At 39.4% G+C, this 27,395-nt stretch overlaps 1 protein-coding gene across 3 annotated transcripts in view; it reads right to left on the bottom strand.

Moving 5' to 3' along the window:
• The window catches only part of LOC125360052 (uncharacterized protein C3orf20-like), a 77,550-nt gene that overhangs the window by 5,463 nt on the left and 44,692 nt on the right, over nt 1-27,395 (bottom strand). For all 3 annotated transcript variants that reach the window (XM_048358022.1, XM_048358030.1, XM_048358039.1), the window contains 6 exons: nt 26,807-26,941; nt 23,850-24,009; nt 20,021-20,246; nt 17,532-17,826; nt 10,563-10,679; nt 1,328-1,470 (listed from right to left, as the gene is read on the bottom strand). In XM_048358022.1, coding sequence (XP_048213979.1) covers nt 1,328-1,470; nt 10,563-10,679; nt 17,532-17,826; nt 20,021-20,246; nt 23,850-24,009; nt 26,807-26,941 — 1,076 coding nt within the window. The remainder of the gene's footprint in view (nt 1-1,327; nt 1,471-10,562; nt 10,680-17,531; nt 17,827-20,020; nt 20,247-23,849; nt 24,010-26,806; nt 26,942-27,395) is intronic.

Raw genomic sequence — 27,395 nt, 5'->3', positions numbered from 1 at the left:
ACTTAGACCTCAAAAACTTACCCCCCAAACAGGGCGTAAGATATCACAAGAAATATACACACTGCCCTACTATGTAACTGTACCCTTTTTGCACAACACCTTGTCAAAAAAAATTGTGTTCAATTAATAAATTTTTAAAAAAACAAAATTACCCCCCAAACCAAATCCTGTTAAGAAACAACCCAATTAATAAATGAGATAAAGACCTAAAGAGAGACATCTCAGAAGATGAGAATACTACTACACCATTTGTGAGAATGTAAACTTGTTCTACCAATCTGGAAAGCAGTGTGGAGGTTCCTCAAAAGACTAAACACAAAGCTTCCCTATGACCCAGCAATCCCACTCCTAATGGGCATTTATCCAAATAACCACCAGCCATGCCACACTGAAGCTACCAGCACAACCATGTTTATTCATTGCAACATTGTTTACCATAGCCAAGATATGGAATCAGCCCAGATGCCCCTCAGTGAACAAACAAATCAAGAAAATGCAGCATATATACACAATAGAATTCTGTGCTTCCATCAGAAAGAATGACATTGACTCATTTGTAAGGAAATAGACGGGAGTGTATTAAGGGAATTAAGTTAGACCCAAAGAAACACAGGTTGCTTGCTTTCCCTCATTTGTAATCATTAGAATGTGCCTATAAATCTACAAGTAAACCCAATGAAGAGTAAAAGATAAAAAAAAATTATACTTGGACATGATAAACGGGGCTGTAAACGTTCACACAGTAAGTACAAAAAAGGATATACTTAGAAGATGATCACAAGGGCTCTAGCGATGTGCATATGATTACATAAATTGATGGTTATCAAAATAAATTCCAAGAAATGGAAATGAGGATTTTAATTTTTTGTGGTTCTTTTTTTTTTGTCTTTCCCCTTTTGTCAGTGTTTTCTATTTCTATATCTTTGTCTTATATGTAAGTTATCTGGTTTGGGTAGGGTAAGGGGAAGCACAGAAATGGTGGGACAAAGGATGAACAAATGCAGCAGTGATACTAGGCACTATGTTGAAAATGAACTATACAACTTGGGGGGAGGGAAAAATCTGGAAGAAAATGAGGGAGGGGTTACACTGCTTAAAAAGAAATGTACTTAATACTTAATGACTACTGTAACTGTAACCCCTCTGTACATCACCTTTACAATTTTTTTTAAAAAAACAGCTAAAAGCTGAGCTGGAGGTATGGTTCAAGTGGTAGAGCACTAGTGGGGCAAGCAAGCCAAATGAGTGCAAAGCCTTGAGTTCAAATCTTAGTACCACCAAAAAAAATAAAAGAAGAAAAGAAAAGTGGTCTGTAGTTGTTACTTACCCAATCCTATAGTCTTTAGGAAGAAAATACCCCATACGGTAATCATTCTTTGTCTTCACAATTTGTTTTTGAAGGTCTTTAGCAGATGTGCTATAGCCATTGAAAATAAAGTTGGCAAAGACTAATTTTCCCTGAATGTACATCTGTAAAAAGTTAAGAAAATTTTCAGAATGTGGCCATAAAAGAACAATCTTATTTATTTGAAGGAAGATCTTCAGCCTCACTCTTCTCATTGTTGGCAATTAGAATGTTGGAATGTTAGAAATGCTATTGATTTTTGTGGGTTAATTTTATACCCTGCTACTTTACCAATGTTTCAGATTAGCTCACGTAACTTGGGAGAGGAATCTATGGGGTTCTTTAAATACAGGATCATGTCATCTGCAAAGAAGAAGAGTTTTACTTTTTTTCCCTATTTGGATCTCCTTTATATTTGTCTCTTATGGTTTTAGCTAGAATTTCCAATACTATGTTGAAGAGGAGTGGAGAGACCAGACATCCTTGTCTTGTTCCTGATTTTAGAGGAAATGTTTTTAACTTTTCACCATTACATGTAATGTACAAGAATTGTATAGGGTTTGTCATATACAGTCTTTATTATATTGAGGAAGTTCCATGGATTCTAGCTTCTCCAGAGCTTTTATCATAAAAGGGTGTCGGATCTCAAATACTTTTCCTGCATTTTCTGCTAAGGATTGTTTTTACTATTCAGGGTCTTTTATTATTCCATGTGAATTTTTAGATTGCTTCTTCTATATCATTGAAGAATGTTGTTGAGATTCCAACTCACCCCAGTTAGAATATTATCAAGAAAACTAATAACAACAGATGCTGGCAGGGATATGGCCAAAAGGGAACATTATTACACTGTTGCTGGGAATGTAAACTTGTTCAACCACTCTGGAAAACAGTATGGAGGTTCCTCAAAACACTAAGCATAGAGCTCCCCTAAGATCCAGCAATCCCACTCCTGGGCATTTACCCAAATGATTACAAATCAGCCCACACTAATGCCACCAAAACAACCATGTTCATTGCAGAATTATTTACCGTAGCTAACATATGGAATAACCCAGACAACACTCATTAGATGAGTGAATCAAGAAAATGTGCTTCCATTAGAAAGAATGGCATTGCCCCATTCATAAGGAAATGGAAAGACTTGGAAAAAAGTATATTAAGCAAAGTAAGCCAGATCCTAGAAACATATGTTGCATTGTTTCTCATTTGTAATAACCAGAATATGTCTATAAATCTACAAGTTAATCCAGTGGATAGTAAAATAATTACACTCAGACATGATTAAACAGCACATTAAGCATTTGCACACTGAGAACAAAGGAGGATATTCTTAGAGGAAGATCACTATGGCTCAATAGTTATGTGCATTTAATCATGTAAGATGATACTTATCAAAATGAACTCCAAGAAATGAAAACAAGGTGTTTTGTTTAACTGTACTGTTTGTAGTTGTTTTTCATTCTTTTTTCTCCTTTGGTTTATTCCATGTTGTCACTGTTTTTTATTTCTGTACCTTTTATGTGTAACTTTATCTGAGTTAGAGAAGGGAAGGGGAATCACAGAAAGGGTGTACCAATTCAAAAGTGATAGTCATTAGACATTGTATTGGAAATGAACTTTGCAACTTGGGGGAAGGAGATCAGGATGGTAAAAATGGGAGATGAGGGAAGAGGTAACACTGTTCAAAAAGAAATGTACTCATTACCTTATGTAACTGTAACCCCTCTGTACATCAGCTTTACAATAAAATTTAAGTTTAAAAATCTTCAACTGTGTCCTTACAGTCATTATATGTATACACATAGGTCATCATAATACATATTCCTAGGACCTAACTATATCGTTCAAATATAAGAAACAGAACAAGTGGCAGGACAAATATCCTAATTAAGTCTAAAATTACCAACAACTATTTCTTAATCATTTTGATAAGCTGCTTCTGTACACATTTCATGTTACAGCTAATCTCTTAAGAGATAATAGAGAGTCCTTGAGTTTGGAAGTCGTAGACTTGCATTCTGGAAAAAACTAAAACTCAGAAATATCATTTAATCAGACGGAGCCACAGTTTCCTCCATCAAAATAAAACAAGTAAGATTTATTAGACTAGATCTCCAAAAGTCTCTTCCATTCCTTAAATTCTGCTTCTCTGCTCTTCTTTGTAAAGCCATTTCTCATTCTGTGCAAGAAGGAGTTTTATTTTGTAGAGTTCTTGGCAAACAACTGGGAAATAGTCAACTGTTAGAGGATGGGAAGAAGGGATAAAAAAAAGGAAGGGTGATTTTAAAATAACTTTAAAAGGCAGCTGAATTTATATTGTGAAAAATGATCTACCTGAGCCTGGTGCCAGTGGCTAACTGTAATCTCAGCTACTCAAAAGGCTGAGATCTGAATATTTCAGTCTGAAGGCAGCCCATGCCAGAAAGTCAGTGAGATTCTTTTCGCCACTTACATCAAAAAGCTGGAAGCGGAGTTGTGGCTCAAGTGGTAGAATGCTATCCTTGAGCAAAAACCTCAGGGACAGAGCCCAGGTCCTGAGTTCTGGAAGAATGATCTTGTGATCCTCTTGTGACTAGCCGAAACCTGTGCTAATTATTCCCTATGAGGGAGACCATAGAGTCCATGTTTCTTTGAGTCTGGCTCACTTCACTTAGTATAATTTTTTCCAAGTTCTTCCACTTCCTTACGAATGGGGCAATGTCATTCTTTCTGATAGAGGCATAAAATTCCATTGTGTATATGTACCACATTTTCCTGATCCATTTGTCTACTGAGGGGCATTTGGGTTGGTTCCATATTTTAGCTATGACAAATTGTGCTGCGATGAACATTGTTGTGCTAGTGGCTTTAGTGTGTTCTTGCTTTCCAGAGTGGCTGAACCAGTTTACAGTCCCACCAACAATGAAGTAGGGTTCCTTTTTGGCCACATCCCCTCCAGCATTTCTTATTGTTAGCTTTCCTGATAATGGACATTCTTACTGGGGTGAGGTGGATAGCTATGCTCTTATGAACACATAAGATGATGCTAAGTGAAATGAACTCCATGTTATGGAAATTAGTGTTATATCACTGTTTTAATTACTTTCAACATGCCATGTGAAACCATAGCTTTTTTTGTTGTTGATGATCCTCTTGTCAATCCCCTTCCTGTGGTTGTCCCCATTCTATCACTGTATCTCATCTGAGTACCCTGGATACTGTATATACTGGTATTAGAACTAGGGAAGTGAAAGGGAATATCAAAATCAAGAGACAAAGGATAAAAAGACAAATGACTCCAAAAGCAATACTTAAAAAACCATTTGGTGTAAACCAACTCATGGGAGGAGAGAGAAAGGAGGAGGAGGGAGGGGGGAAATGGGGGAGGGAGGTAACAAATTGTACAAGAAATGTATCCACTGCCTTACATATGAAACTGTAACCCCTTTGTACATCACTTTGAAAATAATTATTCAGAAAAAAGAAGAATGATCTACCTCTCTTCAAAGAATAAATCCTTGAAGTACCAGAATGAGTACTAAAAAAGACATAGTCTCCTATCCCCCATGTTCTTTTTTCCTTTCATATAGCACAATCTTCACAACAAAAGGATGTACTATTACAACATTTCTCCCTGGGAATAGAATTTTCTGATTTGTAATAACTGCAACAAAACAATCTGTTTTCTGTTTCTAGGCCAGTCTGCATAGTCAATGGAGTTCTGTCCTGATATGAAATATTTTGTCTTTATTCTTTAATATCCATGCCTGGCTTTAACCACGAAAGCTATTCTATCTTGGCTTGAATTTAGAAGATCACACTGACACCTAGGTTAATCTGTGGCAAGGTTACAACACAAAATATGTTGTAAATGTTTTATAAGATCTGAAGAATCTCATTATTTCTCATTATTTCATTAGGATGACTTTTAGTCAATTTACACAAACACACAATAAATGTGAAATGTTTATATATTTAAAAAAAATACAAGCCAGGCACTGGTGGCTCATATCTGTAACCGTAACTACTCAGGAGGCTGAGATCTGAGGATTGCAATTCGAAGCCAGCCCAGGCAGCAAAGTCCATGAAATTCTTATCTCCAATAAATTACTCCAAAAAGCCAGAAATGGTGTAGTGCCTCAAGTCATAAAGTGCTAGCTTTGAGCAAAAGAAGCTCAGGGACATCACCCAAGCCCAGAGTTCAAGCCCCAAGACTGGCAAAAACAAAACAAAAAGAGTACAGCTGGTTGCCAATGGCTCATGCCTTTAATCCTAGCTACGCAGGGAGCCGAGACCTGAGGATTGCAGTTGGAAGACAGCCCTGGAATGAAAGTCCATGAGATTCTTAGCTCCAATTAAACCACCAAGAAAACCAGAAGTGGTGCTATGGCTGAGGCAGAGCACTAGTCTTGTGCCAAATAGCTCAGAGACAGAGCCTAGGCCCTGAGTTCAAGCCCCACATCTGACCAAAAAGTACAATTTTAAAAATTGTTAAGTTGAGAATGTTTCATTCTTATTTGGTACTTTATTTATAACTCTGAAGAAAACTTTCCAATCCATGTATATTCAAACTTATTTCATAAGCTAAACCTAGGGCTTCCTGAGAAGGCAGCAGGCTGTAGTGATCAAGACTTGATCATAACTTGATCATAATACAGAGAGTGTTAGACTAGAAAATGCCTTCAATTTCTATAGCTTATTGTATATTCATGTGCAAAGGGTTCTTAAGTTTTAAATTGGTTGTGCTTCAAAATCTCAAACAGCAATTGGGAGTGTTATCTCTGGAGTAGAGCAATATCCTTAGCATATCGAAGGCCCTGGTTCAATTCCCAGCACAAAAACAAAAAGAAACAAAACTAGAATGATATAATCCAAAGGTTCCTAGCATTTTAACAACCAAGTGCCCTGGTACTATTGTCACTGTTTTGTTTTGTCAGTTGTGGGGCTTGAACTCAGGGCTTGGGTACTATCCCTGAGCCTCTTTGTGTTCAAGGCTAGGGCTCTACCACAGGAGGAAGATGAGGAAGAGGAGGGGGAGGGGGAGGGGGAGGGGAGGGGGAGGGGGAGGGGGAGGAGGGGAGGGGGAGGGGGAGGGGGAGGAGGAGGAGGGGAGGGGGAGGGGGAGGGGGAGGAGGAGGAGGGGGAGGAGGAGGAGGAGGAGGAGGAGGAGGAGGAGGAGGAGGAGGAGGAGGAGGAGGAGGAGGAGGAGGAGGAGGAGGAGGAGGAGGAGGAGGAGGAGGAGGAGGAGGAGGAGGAGGAGGATCATCATCTCAGGGATTATATGCAGGCCCTGAGTTCAAGACCTAGACCTGGCAAAAAAAAAAAATCCTTAAAACAATGTAACACCCAAAGCCGGGCACCAGTGACACATCTGTAATCCTAGCTACTCAGGAGGTTGAAATCTGAGGACCACGGTTCAATGCCAGCCCTGGCAGAAAAGTCCATGAGACTCTTATCTCCAATAAACTACTCTAAAAAATCCAGGAGTGGTGCTATGGCTCAAGTGGTAGAGTGCTAGCCTTGAGCAAAAAGAGGCTCAGGGACGGCACCCAGGCCCTGAATTCAAGTCCCATAGTCCCCATAGTGTAGTAAGTCAGAGAAGGGCTGAGGTGTCCAAAGAGTAGACAAAGAAGTGACTTATAGCTTGAGTTTGGCCCTTTGTTTTGTGTGGCTCAGTTTTGAGCCTCAGGGAGTGAAAGCCAGACAACCTGGTTATATTTCTAAGCCTCATTTGAGATTCTCAAAGCTCAGGTAGAACTCCTCTAGAAAAGACTGCAGTTTTACTGTTTAACTATTTTAAACCTTTGTTATATTAACTATACTAATTTAACATACATAAAGTGGACCAAATCAAGGAAGAAAAAGGAAAGCTTTTAAGTGTTCTACTTTTTAAATTGAGCATCCTATTTTAGTCTTCCAGTCTGATTAAGAATTTGCAGCAGAGCCTCACATTAACATAATCCATTGCTCACAAAATTGTAATGAAGTCACAAATATTTTAGGTCATTACCTTCTATCCTCCATTTTGAGGAAGATGGAGTGGAAGAGAATAAAAATGTAACATCAACGTTAACATCTCAAGGCTTCCTAAAACAAACATTAAACTCATTTTCTATCTCGTTGGGCTGGCTATATCACTCCTTCTTTCTCTAGTGCATTATGCTAATACATCTTCGTCATTTCCAGAAACTACATGGAAATGGAAACTGCAGCTTTTTGTTTTTGTCTTCCTGTATTTCCTTTTGACGCCAGGGACAAAATGATGTAAAACTGTGACTTGGAGATTTGAATATAACATGCCCCAATAACAGCCATGCCCCTCTCCAGAGGCCTGAAGTAATGTAGGTTTATAAGAATCAACCACTAATGAATGTGAATAAATAGCTAAAAATGAATTTTGAGCTCATTTGTCACAATGCTCTCTGCAAGCTAATTTGCCTTGTTTACATTTTTGAGAAAAATGCAGTTTAATTTATCATGGAAATCACTGCAGTGATGTCTGCAGTGCTTCACCCAAAGACACTGAGACTAACAAGACAAATTTTCCATTGAAAGAGAAAATATAAACCCGTTCTGCTCACTCAGGGAAGAGAAGCAGCACGGCTTCCCCTGGCCCTCTGTGTGCCATCTGGCTACAGTCTTTCCTTTCAGAGACCTGGAGTTTTCTGGATCAGGAACAAAGCACATTCATTTCTGATGGATCAACACTGTCACCCAGTGGACAGACAGATCCACAGGCTGAAGCCTTCCCCTTGTTCTTGGCTTGGCAGCCAGTGTTTGAACCGGAATTTGTCTCAGGTGATCAGCAATCATTGTAGATATTCTCTTACAGAAAAGTAGGCCAATGTCACCTGCCAGACTCTGGGTTCTGATGGGACAGATAAATATAACTTAAGGAACACATATATTTTCATTGTGTGGATTGATTTATTCTCCCCTCCTAACCACAAGTAAATTTATAAGAAGCCAGGCTACAAACCAAGCTAGCTCATCTGCCAAGACTCCTGGATCCAGAAGATCCAGGCAGGAGCAAGGTGATCATTACTGATGAGCCAGGTACCATGGAAGATTTCCCTTCCACACAATAAGACTGATCACAGTGACAACAATGTGAATTGTATTTTGAAAATAAAACAGATTTCATAACTGATAAATAATTCAGTTTCAAGAAATCAGTCACTGAGCTACCCATACTTTCTCCATGTTGTGATATCATAGATGATGTGTGGATGAACTCTCTGTCCCATCTCATTTAGACAGAATCCTTTTCTTTTATCTAAACTGTTCTTTGGCACATGTGACAAGAAGGCTTGTTTTCTGTCAAAAGTTAAGAGGCACTGTGCCTGTTTTCTCAGTATTCATTTAGTTTCTTCTCACCTGGAGCTCATTCACAACCTGAAGTATTACACTATACATCTCTTACATGTATCCAAAGTTGGGGGGGAGGTGCTGGGACTACCTTGTGGGAGTTCTTGCAGTCTTCATTAAAAGCAGTTTCTGTTCATAGTGAGAAGATCTATATTTGAATCTTTTTTTTTTAATCAGTCCTGGGGCTTGAACTCAGGGCCTAGTAGCACTTCTTTGTACTCAAAGCTAGTAATGTTCTATACCATTTGAGCCACAACAGCACTTCTGGATTTTTCTGAGTAATTTATTAGAGGTAAAAGTCAAATAGACTTTTCTGTCTGGGCTGGCTTCAAACTGTGATCCTCAGATCTCAGCCTCCTGAGTAGCTAGGAGTACAGGTATGAGCCACTAGAGCCCAGCTTGTATTTTAATCTTGACCTTCTACTTGCTAGCACCTTGATCGTGGACAAATTACTTAAGTTTCAGCTTCTCTCTCTTTTTATCAAGATTACTATTAGTATATCCCATCGCCCTTTTGTTTGCCATGAGGATTTAGATGAAAAAACACACAGGAATTACTTAGCATGGTACCTAGCCATTTTTGAGTAAAAACTCAATGAATATTAACATTACCATTGTCATAATTATCTCAATGGCAGCATCTTGGGGCTGGGGATATGGCCCAGTGGCAAGAGTGCTTGTCTCCTATACATGAAGCCCTGGGTTCAATTCCCAGGCACCACATATACAGAAAATGGCCAGAAGTGGCGCTGTGGCCCAAGTGGCAGAGTGCTAGCCTTGAGCAAAAAGAAGCCAGGGACAGTGCTCAGGCCCTTAGTCCAAGCCCTAGAACTGGCAATAATAATAATAATAATAATAATAATAATAATAATAATAATAAATAAAAAGCCCCAAGATTGGCAAAAAAAATCAACATCAATGGCAGCATCTATACTTACTATTCCTAAAATGTAATTTTCATGAAGTTACATTTGATTTTGTAATGCATCTTATGCATCTATTAACAGTAGTAGATGGGGCTTCCTCCTCCTTCTCCTCCGCCTAAGATGGAAGGATCTTGAGACAATATCCACTCTGTTGCTTCTCAGAAAAAATTACTTACAAGATGTTTGTTTCTGTTAGAACACAGGGCGGCCTCATGCTTGCTAAGCAGGTGCTCTACCATTTAAGCCATGCCCCTGAGAGATGCTTTGAAAAAGTGTCATCAAATGAAATGATTATTATTGCTTGAATCCTTTCAGGGAAATTCTAGTGAAGGCAAACCTAGTTTATAGTGATGGCAGATCAGTGGAATTAACATTTATGAAGTACCAACAAGATACAAGAAAATGAAACAAGTACTACACACAATTGTCTCACCAAAATTTTATAGTAATTACTCTTACAATAACTCTTTCTATTGTAAGACATGAAGCAGGCTCCGACATGATAGAACTCTGACTAAGGTAACACAATAAGCAAGTATCATAACCAGGTTATGAAATCAGTTCTGTTTTCAATGTTCATGCTTTCTCTGCACATTGAGCTGCCTCACTTCAGGAGTTATTCTGTTATACCTTCAACTATATGATTTTATGTATTCTTACATCCTTAACTAACTACTGTACAAGTTTCTTAAATATGAGAACTGACTTTACAGTAATCTCCTTGCCAATTCATTTGGTTTTAACAATGTTCAATTTTTAATTTCATTAGATCAACAAAAGGATAACTCAATAGTTAGGAAGACCTGTAGTCAAAGGCTATTGTAAACACTGTTTCTGAATTCTTCAGCCTTCTGTGGACCCTATGAATGATCTCCAAGTCCCACCAACATCACAAACAATAACTGTCCAGCTAAAAGAGTGATCTATTTTAAAGCACATACCAAAAAAATGCCAGGGGTGATATTGTGTCTTTGAACCAGAAGTGGACAATCGCTGCCTGTAAATCTAGTTGCTGACATGATGTTGTATTTTAGCAACCGAAAGGGATCCAAATGACTCTAGAAGCAAAGAAAAGAAGTTTAAAAGATACTACACAGGAAACCAATCTTTTGTTCTACTCAGTAGTATTTATATTCTATAACATAAAATTCCAGATTCTATCTTTACTATTACCTTCATGGCTCATCAAAGGTTTGTATATTGCCGATGGCTACTGGACATTTTTGTTTCTTGCTACTTGACTTCTTTATGGCACTTGAGGCTAATAACAGTAGTCTTTTCTCCAGCTCTCTTACAGCCTTTGTGGCTATATTTCTTTACATCTCCTTCCTGTTCTTCTAAGTCTTTCCTAGACTTCATCAAATACTTTTTTTTCCTGTCCTTGACCTCTTCGTTTCTCTTAAGCTAAAAAAGTGCTGCTGAGCCAGGGCTTCAGGATATTCACCATCTTCACACATAATTCTACTACTTTTGGTTGACTAAATAACTAAATGTCTACCAAAACTTTGTGCTCTCCTCACAAATCTTGTGAGTTGAGATGTTGACTTCTTGATCTTCCATTTCATCACTCACGAACCCAAAACTCACCATGTCTTATGTTTTTCTTTAAATGTTCTTATGGTGGATTAAACATAGCTACAGATTATTTGCCACTCTATTCATCAAGAGATTGGGATCCATTTTTGATGCCCTTGATGTCCTGGGATAGATTCTGACCAATAGCATACTGTGCAACTTTTGAGATTAGGTAGTGTCATTCCGATTTCACCTCTTGGAACATTCCTTCTTAAAATAGGCATCTTGTTATGTGAAATTAGCACTTATGTCCAAGAACCCTTACGAGAACAGAGATCCCTAGATAATTGCCATAACTGAGCTCCCAAATGGTGGTAGGACAGCCCAACAGCCATGAGAATGGGCTTGAATCCCTTAGCCACGTTGAAAGTGACTCCACCACCAATGTTCCATGAAGCAGGGTTAAGTATAATTCACAAGCAAACAGATGCTTGCTGTTTTAAACTCCTATGTTTTGGGGCAACCACCTAAGCAGTAAGGCATAATGAGACTTCTTTATTTTTAATTTTTAGATGGCCTTTCTCTATGTAGTCCAAGCTGGCTAGAATTCTCCATCTTCCTGCCTCAGACTTCCAAGTATTGGATTCTAAGCATATGCAAAAGCATCCATCCTGAGATATTTCTTACCCTCTTTATTCTTTACCACACAGTCTTTTAATGTTATTTCTATGCATAAATCCTTCAGTGAAACCTCCTACTTTTCAAGCAGAGTCCAAATTCCTTATCAAGCCTCACAGCCAAGCCCCCGTGAACACCTCTATTTGCTAACTTTCTCAATGTACTCTTGCCTTCCAACATGGAGTATTCCAACACACGATTCAACATGGCCTTGTGTGGAGTGGTGCACTCCCCCTGAATCATGAGCTCTACAAAATGCTTCCTGCCTGAATGCTCTATCCATCTTTCTGACCTATGCTCTGGTTGTCACTTCACCATGCTCTGGTTGTCCATTTTCTGGATTGTCTTTTCCTTGAAGGTAATAGTAGACTTGAATCAAAATTCTCACCTCCAGATCCTATCACATTGCCACATATTGTAGGACTTCAGTAAATGTATCTGAATTAGTGATTCCTAGAAACCTACTCTTAAAAAATGTCATCAGTCACTCATGTGAAGCCAGCTGCTTCTCTTATGTTATCTATGTGGAATGTCAGAAATCTATTGTTGTCTTTGCCCTGTACTACATTTTGCATAGTGAGGAGCTCACCTATGACTCCAAGTTCCCCTCTGAGGATGCCAGCCAGTAACAAGCTGCCCTGAAACTGTGGCACCAAGGGCTGCCATCGCTTCCTTAATTGAGGCTCTTTTGCCATTGCCCTCCCCCCACTGTGGCTCCCTACCCTCTCTGAGCATCTCAATTCCACATTCCTGCTTAGGGTAATGTGGGCATGCAGAGAGGGGACTAGGATCCTATTGCCACCTCTCCAGCTATTGCTATTACTATTTGGGAATGTATTTCTTCATTGTTTAAAGGGCTCAACCAAGTATTCTCTTGGGGATTCTTCTGCTTAATATTAGCATAATATTTAGTCCCTTCTGTGCCTCCCATCCCATATGTCTGATGTCATGTTCCTGAGGTAGAAGATATGAGCCATTCTTCCCAAGCAATGCTTCTACTCTGGACCCTCTTAGTTGTTGATTTTTCTGCTCCATACCATTACACAATGCAGCTTGGTGCTTAAAAGCAAGGGCTCTGAGTGTCAATTAGATGCCAGGTAAAAGATTAGGGGGAGGTTTTCTAACTGAGTAAGACTTCCTGTACTTGGATCTCATAGCTCATGGGACTTGATCCACATTGTTTTCCCAGAGAGGAGTTTGACTCCTCTTGATTATGTTTCTGCCTTCTAACCATTCAGCATGTCTGTCTCTTCAAGTAAAACCTAAATCAGCTCACTAGGCCATGCTTCCAATCACACTCCAATGAGGCCAATGAAAAGCAGTGACCATAGCTGTCATCCATTCATTCATTAGTTCATTTACTCATTCAATAACTATATCGCAAGCATTTGCCATGTTCTAGGCCCAGACACAGGGTGACAGTGGTGAACAAGACAGTCCTGCCATCCAGAAGCTTCCAACCTGTAGGCAAAGGAATAAGGCTACAAGGTATGCTGAGGAGGTGAGGCTACACTTTCTATCCTCCAGAACGCACCATAAACCCTCCATAGCTCAGGATACTCTTTAGGAGTTCTGCCTACACCCTTGAACATGTACCAGAGTATCTGGTAGATAAATTCCCACTGTTTTACAGCTTCCAAGTATAGCTCAATAATTTAGTCATTAGCAGGCCTCGAGGTAACTTGATTAAAGGAAGAAAAAAACAGTAGATAGCCAAGGCCTTGCAGGAGAATGGTGTTCTTATATGTGACTTATAACTTTCCTCATTCTCATTTATTTCCCTTTAGGTTCTTTGGTCACAGGACAAATCCCTTCCTTTTTCTAATCTGAAAAAAATAAAGACTACTTTCTGGGGCCTAGGAATATGGCCTAGTGGCAAGAGTGTTTGCCTCGTATACATGAAGCCCTGGGTTCGATTACTCAGCACCACAGATACAGAAAATGGCCAGAGTGGCGTTGTGGCTCAAGTGGCAGAGTGCTAGCCTTGAGCAAAAAGAAGCCAGGGACAGTGCCCAGTCCCTGAATCCAAGCCCCAGGACTTCCCCCCCCCCCAAAAAAAAAGACTACTTTCTGAAAGCTTATAGCACTCAGCTAATCACACCTAGATGTTCTCTCTTATCCATAAAAATTATTAAATGAGCCTGGTGCTGGTGGCTTACAGCTGTAATCCTAGCTACTCAGGAGACTGAGATCTGAGGATTGGGGTTTAAAGCCAGCCCAAGCAGAAAAGTCCCTGTGAGACTCTTATCTCTAATTAGCCACTCAAAAACTGTGGAGCTGTGGCTCAAAGTAGTAGAGTGCTAGTCTCGAGCAACAGAGCTTGGCAACAGCGCACAGACCCTGAGTTCAAGTCCATGACCAACAACACAACAAAAAAAAGTATAAAATGACACATTATCCCCATGTAGTGGCTTCTAGCGCTATTGGAGAAAAATCACATTTCCTTAGTGAAAACTTATTTTCTAAAGCCAACTGTTTATATTCTGCCCTTATAGGCAAAGATCTGAAGTAGGTATAGGAAGAAAAAATTATAAATTAAAAACACTGAAACATAAAAACAAAAGAAAATTTCAACATAAAAATAAAGATCTAGGGCTGGGAATCGCCTCATATACATGAAGCCCTGGGTTCAATTCCTTAGCACCACATATGTAGAAAAAAGCTGGAATTGGTGCTGTGGCTCAAGAGGTAGAGTGCTAGCTTTGAGCAAAAAGAAGCCAGGGACAGTGCTCAGGCCCTGAGTCTATGCCCCAGGGCTGGCAACAAAAACAAAACAAATAAACAAAAAAATAAAGATCTAGCTCCAAAAGAATAAAAGATTTCACATATTTTAGAGAAGTGGCCCCTAAGTTCTAACCCTCTTGTTACCATTCTGTCTTTTTTTTTTTTTTTTTTTTTGCCAGTCCTGGGGCTTGAACTCAGGGCCTGGGCATTGTCCCTGAGCTTCTTTGGCTCAAGGCTAGCATACTACCACTTGAGCCACAGCAACACTTCTGGCTTTTTCTATATATGGTGGTACTGAGGAATTGAACCCAGGGCTTCATGTATACAAGACAAGCACTCTACCACTAGGCCATATTCCCAGCCCCACCATTCTGTCTTAAACGTTCTTCTACACTTTTGGGCAAAGTGAAAAGAGAAATCCAGATAGTGCCCAAAAATCTCATTACTAGGGAAGAGAAAACATAGAATCCTGGTGGGGAGGAAAGCTTTCATGCTTCTTATTTAGAGGCTACACCAGGCCTGTCCACGTAATGCTGCATTCCTTCAAACCCTCTCATGGCATACCTAGGACAATGATATACAAGTCAACTCATTGAAACCAATTCAGTCCTTTGACACAGTCCAGGACTTTGGCTTTTACATGCCTTAACCTGATGAAGATCAAGCACTGGGGTAGCTAATATATTCCTTAGGACTATCGTAAGGGTAAAATGGGATAGGGAGCTGAACCAGCAGGACAGAGAGAGCCACAGTGTGAGTGAGCCTAAGGAACTTAGACTTGACTTAAAAGGAAATCCTGGGCTGGGGATATGGCCTAGTGGCAAGAGTGCTTGCCTCATATACATGAGGCCCTGGGTTCGGTTCCCCAGCACCACATATACAGAAAATGGCCAGAAGTGGCACTGTGGCTCAAGTGGCAGAGTGCTAGCCTTGAGCAAGAAGAAGCCAGGGACAGTGCTCAGGCCCTGAGTCTAAGCCCCAGGACTGGCCAAAAAAAAAAAAAAAAGGAAATCCTTAGAGAATTATGACACTGCAGTCATGCTCACATGTTAAAAAGAATACTCTGTAACAGGCAGGAAATATCAGATAGACCAAGACCAGAAGCAGAAAAACCAGTTAGGGTAATGTTGAAAATCTGTGGGACGTAACAAAGGCCTGAAGCACCCAGAAGCAGTGGGGTTGAAAGGAAGAGACAGTTGGAAAAGAAGGCCACAATAATCAAATAAATAAAAATAAATGTGCTTTCATGCATGGCAAGTGAGACTGATAGTAGCTACTTGGAATGCACTCAGATAAAGGAGTCCAGGGCCCAGCCAATACTCGGTTGATAGAATGATGAATTACTAATGTCTGCTATGGATACAGAATAGGAGAATATTGGCATTCTATTTTATTGGACTGGAAATATATCTTGATCTGGATGGTGACACATACATAAAAACTCATTAGGCTTCTTGCTTGTGTTCATCCATTTTTGCCTTGCTATAACAAAATATCTGATAGTAGGTCATATATATATTTAAAAAGAGATTTGACTAATGATTTCGATGGATGACATGCCACTAGAATTTCAAATAGCACTGGCATTTACTGATGGCCTCCCTGGATATTTTACAACACGGTATAGCATATAGAGAATGGCTACACGTGGCAGAGCCCAAGTGCAAAAGATGTCCTCAACCTTAAAATAATCCATTTTCGGGGCTGGGAATATGGCCTAGTAGTAAAGTGCTTGCCTTGTATTCATGAAGCCCTGGGTTCAATTCCTAAGCATCACATATATAGAAAAAGCCAGAAGTGCCACTGTAGCTCAAGTAGTAGAGTGCTAGCCTTGGGCAAAAAGGAGCCAAGGACAGTGCTCAGGCCCTGAATTCAAACCCCAGGACTGGCAAAACAAAACAAAACAAATCCATTTTCATAAGAACTAATCTAGTCACATGGGACCTTATATACTCCCTTGTGAGAGTCATTATTTTCTGCTAGTGGTAGCATCCCCATGATCTAATCATCTCCACAAGGCCCTACTTTTAAAGTTCCCTCAATACCATTACATTGAGGACCAGTTTTCTAGCTCATGAACCTTTGGCAAACACATTAAGATTTATAATCTTTATTGGGCTGGGAACGTGGCTTAGCGGTAGAGTGCTTGACTAGCATGCATGAAGCCCTGGGTTCGATTCCCTCAGTACCACAAAAACAGAAAAAGCCAGAAGTGGTGCTGTGGCTGAAGTGGCAGAGTGCTAGCCTTGAGCAAAAAGAAGCCAGGGACAGTGCTCAGGCCCTGAGTCAAAGCTCCAGGACTGGCAAAAAAAAAAAAAAGATTTATTACCTTTATTATATGAAAAGTAGAACATGGTCAGTGACATATAGTGGCTCATGCCACTATATCCTTGTTACTTAGGAGGTAGAGGTAGGAAGATCATAGTTAAAAGCCAGGCCAGAGTAAAAAACAACAACAATGACAGGGGAAAAAAAAACTTAGCAAGACCTTTTTTTTTTTTTATTTTTCGGTGGTGTTGCTGGGTTTTAACTCAAGGCCTGGGCACTGTCTTGAGCTTTTTTGCTCAAGGCTAGTGCTCTATCACATGAGCCATAGTTCCCCTTTTAGGTTTGGGGATAGTTAATTGGAGATAAGAGGCTCATGGATTTCCCTGCCTGAACTAGCTTCAAACCAGGATTCTCAGAGATCAACCTCCTAAGTAGCTAGAATTACAGGTGTGAGCCACCAGTACTGGCTAAAAGACCTTGCGTATATAATCGAAGCTAAGAGAGGCAAAACGTAAGTAAGCGTGTGAGACTCTATCGGAAAAATAACTAAAGCCAAGAAGGCTGGTGTTCTAACTCAAGTAGCTGAGCATTTGCTTGACAAAGCAAAGTTTAGTCTCCTTCCCATTCTTCAAAAAAAGTGAGGCATTCATAATTTTTTATGTCACTGAGAAAATGTATTAGATGAAGTTTATACAACTTAGTATTTTCCTACATGTTGTCATTACCTTAGTGCAAGGGTTGGTTCTTGATCTGTTTAGTTCTCTGTATACTTTAGTCACCTCTTCTATATGCTTGTCATTTTCCTTAGCTGAGAATACATAGACTATTATGATCTGATCTGTACAGGCTAGCTGGTTGCTTATAAGGTTATCATACTCCAGGTCTGTCACTTCAGGTATGCTGCAAGGGCTGCATCGGCATGTATTCTCTTCCTTTCCACATAGTAGTTGCCTTAGGACTACAGGACAAATCAGCAGGGAACCAAACCATGAGTCCTTACTTTCATTGGGAAGAGAAAACCTGGAAATTTAATGATGAGGAATCACATTAAAGAATTGTAAGGTCAGAAAGAACATCCCTGAATTATGGGTGGTTGCTTTGGCACAACATTGAAATTTAATTCTAGATAATGTTTATCTGCCAACATGCTACAATACTTATCAGTACATTAAACATTACATATCAGCTCTGCAGGCAAAGGGTTTTAAATAGTTGCTAGTAAAACTGACACTAGAATATTAATTGCAATTTAACACACAGCAAGGAGAATGTACACAAGGCTGGTCTGTAAGATATTTCCTTTTATTCTCTTACAATCGGAACAACTGAAGCCAAACCCTTATGGATGGAAAAACTGAGGCTCAAAAACTGAGCTAAAATCGTTTGCCCCAAAGCACACAAATAATAAAAAGAATAAAGTGAGACAAAGCTGGACCTGTGTGTACATTTTTACTATCAGAATTCTTCCACTGGGCACTGCTGAAAATGAAATACCTACAACATATTTCTGAACTTTTTTTAAAAGATTATTAATAGACCAAATAAACCATGGATAAAGAACAGAAAGCGAAATCCTGGTTTGCCACCTGACACTCTCAATGTGACAGTAAATCCTCTGACTTGTGTCTCAGCATTAAAATCTGTCATTTAGAGGAAGTTCATGTTTCTACTAGACTTCCAGGGAGATGATGAAGCTTATCAAAACAATTTTGTACTAAGAGTAAGTTCTTTGACTGAATACCAGTTTTAATTTACAAAACTTCTTAGCCATAATATTCTGTACATAATATTGCACTATGTCTCCCAGATATTGTTTTGTTTTGTTTTCATTCACATTTTCATCAGTAGAATCTGGGCTTTTACATTGTTCTACTTATTCTTTTTTTTCTCAAATTTTTATTATCAAACTGATGTACAGAGAGGTTACAGTTTCATACGTTGGGCATTGGATACATTTCTTGTACTGTTTGTTACCTTGTTCTACTTATTCTTTAAAGCAAGTTGTATACTGTCCTGCTAAGAAATGAGAAGATATTTCTTCTACTTGCTACTTCTTGTACTTGCTACTATAGTTTAATACTGTAAATTGTAACTGTGAATTTTACAGAGTTTAAGCAAAAACTTGCTTGGGCCTAAAAAAAGAAACTGGAACAACAAATTTTACTATGTAGGGACGTTATAGATTTGTCATAGATAAAGAGTCATCTTTCTGCGTTGAAATGTCTGTGCACTGCTTTCAGCATGTCAAGATATTTAAATACTTCTACACTAACAGTATTTTTTCTGTGAATTGACCTCTGCATGTGAAGACAGTTTCTGAATTTTGTAAAAAGCATGGATGTTTCCTATTTATACAGAGCGGTTGCAATTTCATAAGTCAGGTAATGAATATATTTCTTTCTGAACAGTGTCACCTCTTCACTCACGTTCTCCCAGTTTTTCCCAACTTACCCCCTCCCCCCTACAAGTTATATAGTTCATTTTCAATATAGAGTCTAGTATCACTGCTGAGTTAGTTTGCCCTATGTCCCACTATTTTTGGGCTTCCTTTTACCCTCCCCAATTCGGATAAACTTTCTCTAAAATAGGTCATATCCTAGAATATACAATCCTGAGCAAATATTTAAAAATTGATATAATGCCCTATATTCTATCTGATCACAATGGAATTAAACTAGAACTCAATAGCAAAAGATAGTATACATGGAGAATAAACAACACACTGTTGAATAGTAATCCAGTGAAAATGAAAGCATGTCATAGCAGAACCTCAGGGATACAGAAAAGAAGTGTTGAAAGTTTAAGATACTTAAACTTCAGGTACTTGCCTGATGATTGCTTCTATCCACCTTTTTCTAGCTTAGCATATAAAGTTCTTCTTTCTCCTGCAGGTGTGGGAGGTTTGTTTGGCTGTTACCTGAAACACTTATATCCTTAAGTCCCTAAATGGCACTCTATGCCATCTGGGTTTGTCGGCTTCTTCCACCCATCTCTCAGCATCTTCTACTATGGAAGCTGGTTATTAGATATTGGGTCTGTAGAACAAAACACCTCCTCCGTAGCTAAGATTACAGATGTGAGTCATCAGTGACTGGCCTTTCTGAACATTTGTAGGGACTGAATGAAATGTCCATCTAACTGTTGGTCTCTCAAACATAAAATGAACTATGGATTATTAAGACAAATAGAGGGGAGAGAGAAAAAGTCTTGTTACCGGGAGGTCTGGTTGATAGCTAAGGCCCTCTGAATACGACAAGGAGCTGAAAGCTTGAAGACATTCTTCAATGGTCGGAAGGTATATCGACTTTGAAGGTACTCCTTATTCTCAAAACTTTCATTTATATCTTGTTTCAGAGGAACTGTTGTTAAAGGGTCCTTTCGTTTGATTATCACTTTTTGTGGCAACTCAGGTGTTTTGCAAAGGTTTATTAATTCCATTCCTGAAATTAAGAACAAACAAACCACAAAACCATTTATTCGTCTAAACATCCTTAGCAGACCAAGGCATCTATAGGCTTAGCTGTGTGGATTAAGTTGCCTGCAGTAGCCTGGGTGCTTGTTTATCATGTCCAGATGTTAATTTCTGGTGTTTCTTCTATTTCACATATACCTTTTGGTCTGCTTAGAGAACAAGAGGCATCTATGTAATAAATGCAGAAAATTTCCTATCCATAAACCTAATTCATAGGGGTTTGATTGGGCTTACTTATGCTAGGTAATGAGTCAAGTACTTTAAGTACATTATCATATTGAATAACTACCTCAGTGATGTGAATGCTGTTAGCTCTCTGTATCCAAGGGTTCTACACTGAAGGTGTTATGGTTTGGATATAAAGTCTTTCCTTTAACCCTCCAGGGGCTTGTGTATTAAAGGTTTGATCCTAATGCAAGTTTCAGAGATAGGGAATTTGGGAAAGTAGTTGGTCATGTCAGTCTGACCTGAGAGAATGATCCATTAATGGAGTCATAATTTGATGTTGTTGTTGGAAGGCAGTAGGGAAGTGAAGACTAATTGGAGGAAGCAGGTCTCTTACCATTTGCTATTGAAAGATTTCCTACTTCTTCTCCATCTTTTCTATTTCCTTGCGGTCATAAAGTAATCAGCTTTCCTCTGCCTGTACCCCGTCACCATAATGTTCTGCTTCACCACTTCAGGCCCATCACAATGGAGCCAGCTGACTATAAACTGAAACCTCAAAAATTCCCTGCACATTGAAATCTTTTTGTCTTTTAAATCACTTCTCTGAGATATTTGCTAGGACAATCAAAAGCTAACTGGTTAGGAGCTGATGGCTTACGTCCATAACCCTAAGCTACTCAGGAGGTTAAGTCTGTGGGACTTTTTGTTAAACACACACACACACACACACACACACGCGCGCGCGCGCGCGCGCGCCAGAATTGGAGCTATGGCTCAAGTGGTAGAGTGATGGCCTGGAGAAAGCTCAGGGACCACTTCCAGCCTCTGGTTCAAGCCCCAGGACCAGCACAAAACAAAACAAACTAACAAAAACCAAAACAAACTATGGATTCAACCAAGTATGGATCAAAAACAACTGAAAAAATTCATCTATAGTACATATATATGTATTTTCCTTATCTTTATTCCATAAATGATACAGTATAACAATTTTTACATTAAAATTAGGCATTACAAATAGAGAGATGATTTGAAATATTCAGGAAGATATATGTTGGTTACATGCAAATACTACATAATTTTATGAAAAGGATTTGGGATTTGGGCATCTTCTGATTTTGCCTCTTGAATAGCTAGGACTATAGGCTTGAGCCACTGGTCTCAATGTAAAAATTCACAGAAAACATGATGCAGGGCTGGGAATGTGGCTTAGTGGTAGAGTGCTTGCCTAGCATGCATGAAGTCCTGGGTTCAATTCCTCAGTACCACATAAACAGAAAAAGCTGGAAGCGGTGCTGTGGCGCAAGTGGCAGAGCACTAGCCTTGAGCACAGAGAGGCTCAAGGATAGAGCCCAGGCCCTGAGTTCAACCCCAGGACCAGCCAAAAAAAAAAAAAGAAAGAAAGAAAGGAAGGAAGGAAGGAAGGAAGGAAGGAAGGAAGGAAGGAAGGAAGAAAGGAGGGAGGGAGGGAGGGAGGGAGGGAAGGAAGGAAGGAAGGAAGGAAGGAAGGAAGGAAGGAAGGAAGGAAGGAAGGAAGGAAAGAAGGAAAGAAGAGAAGAGAAGAGAAGAGAAGAGAAGAGAAGAGAAGAGAAGAGAAGAGAAGAGAAGAGAAAATGACACGGAGCTGGGAATGTGGCCTAGTGGTAAAGTGCTCGCCTTGTATACATGAAGCCCTGGGTTCAATTCCTCAGCACTACATATATAGAAAAAACCAAAAGTAGTGCTGTGGCTCAAGTGGTAGAGTGCTAACCTTGAGCAAAAAGAAGCCAGGGACAGTGCTCAGGCTCTTAGTTCAAGTCCCAGGACTGGCAACAAAACAAAACAACAACAAAAAAACAAACCATGATACAAAATGATGTATGGGATAAACTTACAAGGCTGCTCGTAGGTGATTATCTTATAAGTTCAATTATTCAAGCCAAGATAAGCTCCTGTTGGGGGTATTTCTACTTTAAAGTTCCTGTGTAAAGCATCTGTGCATTTCTTTCTGGAAGTTCTGCTATATACCACAGTGTGTACTAAACCAATTCCTCAAATGTAGAAGATACCTTTGGATTCAGCATACAATCAACACTATTCCATATCTGTGAATTTGCCTACTTACTAAAAAATGTTTTGCAACTCCCCCCTAGTCAATATTCATAGCACTTTGGTAGCCATATAGAGGTAGAGAAAGGTAAACAGTTTGAGTAGTCTTTTATGCATGTTCCCAGCTGGGAAATCAAAGGAAGCTTCGCTCATCTTTTTGTTTTAGTTCTTATGCTTTAAAAAAAAAAACAACTGCTCTTCTCATCATCTATGAATTACTATGTTGGTGGTCATTTTTGTGCTTTTTACTGATTTTTTCTGTCTAAAGTGGCCCACAAGTGTAATACTAAAGTGGTATGTAGTGTTACTAGACTCAAAAAGGCTGTGGTATACTTTAAGAAGAAAATACATGTTTTAGATAGGCTTTGTTCATTTTGTTGACTATGAATTTATTGTTAAGTTATTAACTAATATATAATAAATAAGGTGTCTTTAGACAGAAACACATATACAATGAGCTACATAGATCAATTGGTAAAAATATTGTGACCAGAACTCATAGGAAGCTCAATCTATGAGCTACTGTAAGAGCAGTGTTTAAGTATACAGTAATTTAGTGTTAGTGGAGACTTTACAGAGTCTCATTTCTACAAATAACATGAACAAACTATGTCACATTAATAGTCAAGGACTGAAACCGTGGCAGACTCTAATCAAATGATAAGTACAGGTTGATGCTACAATAACATATTCTAATGTGAGATTCCTTCACAATATAGCCAGTGAGCAGAACTCATGTGCAAAGCCTGAGGTATAGTTGGGAAACTGGGGAAGGGTTTAAGGGTAAGAGTGTTTTCCGATGTTAAAAATGAATATAAAAATACCTTTTCCTTCTTCTAAAAAAGAAGTGGCCAGTGGCTGGGGATATGGCCTAGTGGCAAGAGTGCTTGCCTCATATACATGAAGCCCTGGGTTCGATTCCCTATACCACATATATAGAAAACGGCCAGAAGTGGCGCTGTGGCTCAAGTGGCAGAGTGCTAGCCTTGAGCAAAAAGAAGCCAGGGACAGTGCTCAGGCCCTGAGTTCAAGGTCCAGGACTGGCAAAAAACAAAAAACAAACAAATAAAAAAGAAGTGGCCAAATAGATTCTCTTCTCCACAAAGAAAAAGGAAATAATATCAAGTATATCTTTTATTTTCCTGTTAGCCAATCATTGAAATCCACGAGAAGAATTTGTGTCTAAAAACTTTTACATTTCATGAACTTGCTACTTTGCAAACCTTCAAGGGGATAGACATTTGAATACTGGTTCTCTGAAGGGATTAACAATGGGAACTGGTCATGTGGAGTAACAATAGATTCCAGAACTGACCCAGTGAAAATCTGTAGTAATTCAGCCAGTGAGCGAAGATGTGCTTGGCCTTTCTTTGTAGCCTTCTGAGTTTGATAGATGTCACCAAGTCATGCATAGGGCTTATATCCATTGATGAATCAATAGTGCTTGTAATCAGTTGGTCTGCTGAACCAGTGGGCTTTAAAATAGGAAGACATAGAAAAATACATGTTTATGAGATACACACATCAATATAGATGTAGATATAATCTACATGCACAGCAGACTTACAAATATAGGGACAGGAAAGAGACACTAATTAATACAATATCAGCCAACATTAATTTTTTTACTATTTTTTTTTGTGTTTTCTTTTTTGGTACTGGGGATTGAATCCAGAATGTTGTACTTGCTAGGCAAATGCTTTGCCAGTGAATTACATTCCAACCCAACATTAAATGTTTTATTCCTGCATGCATTCACTTATTCATTTATTATGTCACACAACAAGTACTTATTGAGTGTTAAAATTATTTATGGGCCAGATACTATGTGAGAAACTAGGACTAAAGTCACACAGAAAAGCTGCATTCCCCTGTGAGGGCACCTAACTCCATTGAAATACTCACAAACAATTACAATGGTAAAATCAATGTTATGAATATTTTGCCATAATAAATGAATGAACTTATATGGCTAGGAAGATTACTAGTATTGTATGTATATACACACTCATATTCATTAAGCATACATAATTATGTGGATATTTGCATATTCACATATTAAACACATATGTAATTATTACCTAATCACTTCTGTTATTTGCATAATTTTGGTGATCAACACAGAGCCACATTAAGATATACAGAAACCAGGAAGTCAATAAGCCATGATTCATTAAGAAGAGAATGGGGTGGGCTGGGAATATGGCCTAGCGGCAAGAGTGCTTGCGTCCTATACATGAAGCCCTGGGTTCGATTCCTCAGCACCACATATACAGAAAATGGCCAGAAGTGGCGCTGTGGCTCAAGTGGCAGACTGCTAGCCTTGAGCAAAAAGAAGCCAGGGACAGTGCTCAGGCCCTGAGTCCAAGGCCCAGGACTGGCCAAAACAAACAACCAAACAAAAACAAGAAGAGAATGTGTGTGGGGGGGGGAGGCCTGGGAATGTGGCTTAGTGGTAGAGTGCTTGCCTAGCATGCATGAAGCCCTAGGTTTGGTTCCTCAGTACCACATAAACAGAAAAAGCCAGAAGTGAGGCTGTGGTTCAAGTGGTAGAGCACTAGCCTTGAGCCCAGAGAGGCTCAGGGGCAGATCCCGACAGGACCAGGAAAAAAAAAAAGAAGTGAATGAAAGGGTTTGAGGAAATATATATATATGTATGTATATATATATATATTTAGAGAGAGAGAGAGAGAGAGAGAGAGAGAGAGAGAGAGAGAGAGAGAGAGAGAGAGAGAGCGCCAGTGTTGACTGCAAGGATCTTTATAGTTTGTGGGCTGGAGCAGATTCCCACTTGTTCCACATACACCCTGGCTTGTATCTCCAGAGGCAACAAGCATCCAAGCCTCATGGTAACTCCAGAATGTTTCAGAGAATAAAGGAAACAAACAGAGCACTGAATTCTTCATTGGCTGGACAAGGTAGTGAGAGTCGTTGAGCTGGCATACTTAAACATGTTTACAACTTTTCTGTATAAAGTTAAATACAAAGTACTCCCTAACAAAAGCCATCTTTGCCTTGTGTTTGCCTTGTGCAGTAACCATGTAGCTTGTGTTAAGTAACTTGACTCAATAATCCTGTAAAACAAATATAGTGTATTGGCATTGAAAAAAAACCCACACAAATAGAATTCTCCTTTGTCCAGTTACATAAATAAATTATAAGCTAGCCAGTTCCAGTGTCTGTAATCCCAGCTACTTAGGAGGCTGAGATCTGCGGATTGTAGTTCCAGGTCAGTCTAGGAAGGGAAGTCTGTGAGACTCTTATCTCCAATCCCTCTCCACAAAGCTAGAAGTGGAGATGTGGCTTAAGTGGTAAAAAAAAAAAAAAAACAGCCTTGAGCAAAAAAGCTAAAGGACAGTGCCCAGGTCCCAAGTTCAATACTAGTAATGGAACAAAAAGAGAGAGAAAGAGACAAAAACAGAGGGAGAATCATAAACTATATATATGCAAATACCTTATCTACTTATGATGTGCAAAAAAGAATCTTTTCTAGAACAAATTAAAATTACTTTTCACTTTTTTTCCTGTCATGATAGGAACATAACTTACACTGCCTTTGTGTATAAGCACTCTACCATTAAGCCAAACTTAGACACTACAGATGGATTTTTTTTTTGCCAGTCTTGGGGCTTGAACTCAGGGCCTGAGCACTGTCACTGGCTTCTTTTTGCTCTGCCACTTGAACCACAGCGCCACTTCTGGCTTTTTCTATATATGTGGTGCTGGGGAATTGAACCCAGGGCTTCATGTATACGAGGCAAACACTCTTGCCACTAGGCCATATCCCCAGCCCTACAGATGGATTTTTAAAGAGGTAAGATATTAGCATCTTTATTGCAGAAAGTTAATGTAAAATCAGTTAACATTGCTCTTGCCCTGGACAAGGTGGTACTATAAATGATTAAGAAATATTTAGAGGTAGATGTAGTGGCTCATGACTGTAATCCCTGCTTTAGCAAGCTAAGACATAAGTGGATCATGAGGATCATGAATTTGTGGCCCATCTGGGATATACAATAAGACCATGCCTTAAAAAAGAAGAAAGAGGAAGAGGAGATGGAGAAGAAAAAAGGGAAAGAAAAGGAAAAGAAAGGAAGGGGAATGGAGAGGAAGTAAGAGGATGGAAGGGAAAAGGAAAGGAAAGAAGAGAAATAGTAAAAGAAAAGAAAGAAAGGGAAAAAAGAAAAAAGGAGAAAGGAAAAGGAAAAGGGAAGGGGAAGGGGAAGGGGAAAGAAAACAGAAGGGGAACAGGAAGTGAAGAACTGGACCTACCATGTCAGCTAAACATACAGGCAAAGATTTGTGCTTTACAGGTGCCAGAGACAGCTTCAAACTTTTGGGATGCCATCTGTAGACCAAAGTAATGGCAAAGCGCCCAGAAATCTTCACAGTGATGAAATTATTCACCTGTGTGCAACAGAAAGGAGAATAAGTTTTTTTTTTTTTTGGCCAGTCCTGGGGCTTGGACTCAGGGCCTGAGCACTGTCCCTGGCTTCTTTTTGCTCAAGGCTAGCACTCTGCCACTTGAGCCACAGTGCCACTTCTGGCCATTTTCTATATATGTGGTGCTGGGGAATTGAACCCAGGGCCTCATGTATACGAGACAAGCACTCTTGCCACTAGTCCATATCCCCAGCCCCAAGGAGAATAAGTTTTATGCAAACTTTTCACTATCATAAATCAAATGGAAGTCAGATATTTGCATCTGCAAAAGGGCATTTAAAACTGAATTCATAGAAAGCTTGTCTTGACTTAGTTCCATTAAGTTGGGAATGAGTTTGGAGTTTTGTGCTGCAAATTTATGGTTGCTATGATTTGAGGAAAGGAAGACTAGGCAGAAATGATTGTATCATGTAGTCAG

This window comes from Perognathus longimembris, chromosome 1 (assembly GCF_023159225.1).
Source record: "Perognathus longimembris pacificus isolate PPM17 chromosome 1, ASM2315922v1, whole genome shotgun sequence".
Lineage (NCBI taxonomy): Eukaryota > Metazoa > Chordata > Mammalia > Rodentia > Heteromyidae > Perognathus > Perognathus longimembris.
The sequence above is the reverse complement of the archived record's forward strand: the minus strand, read 5'-3'. Positions and strand labels throughout refer to the sequence as shown.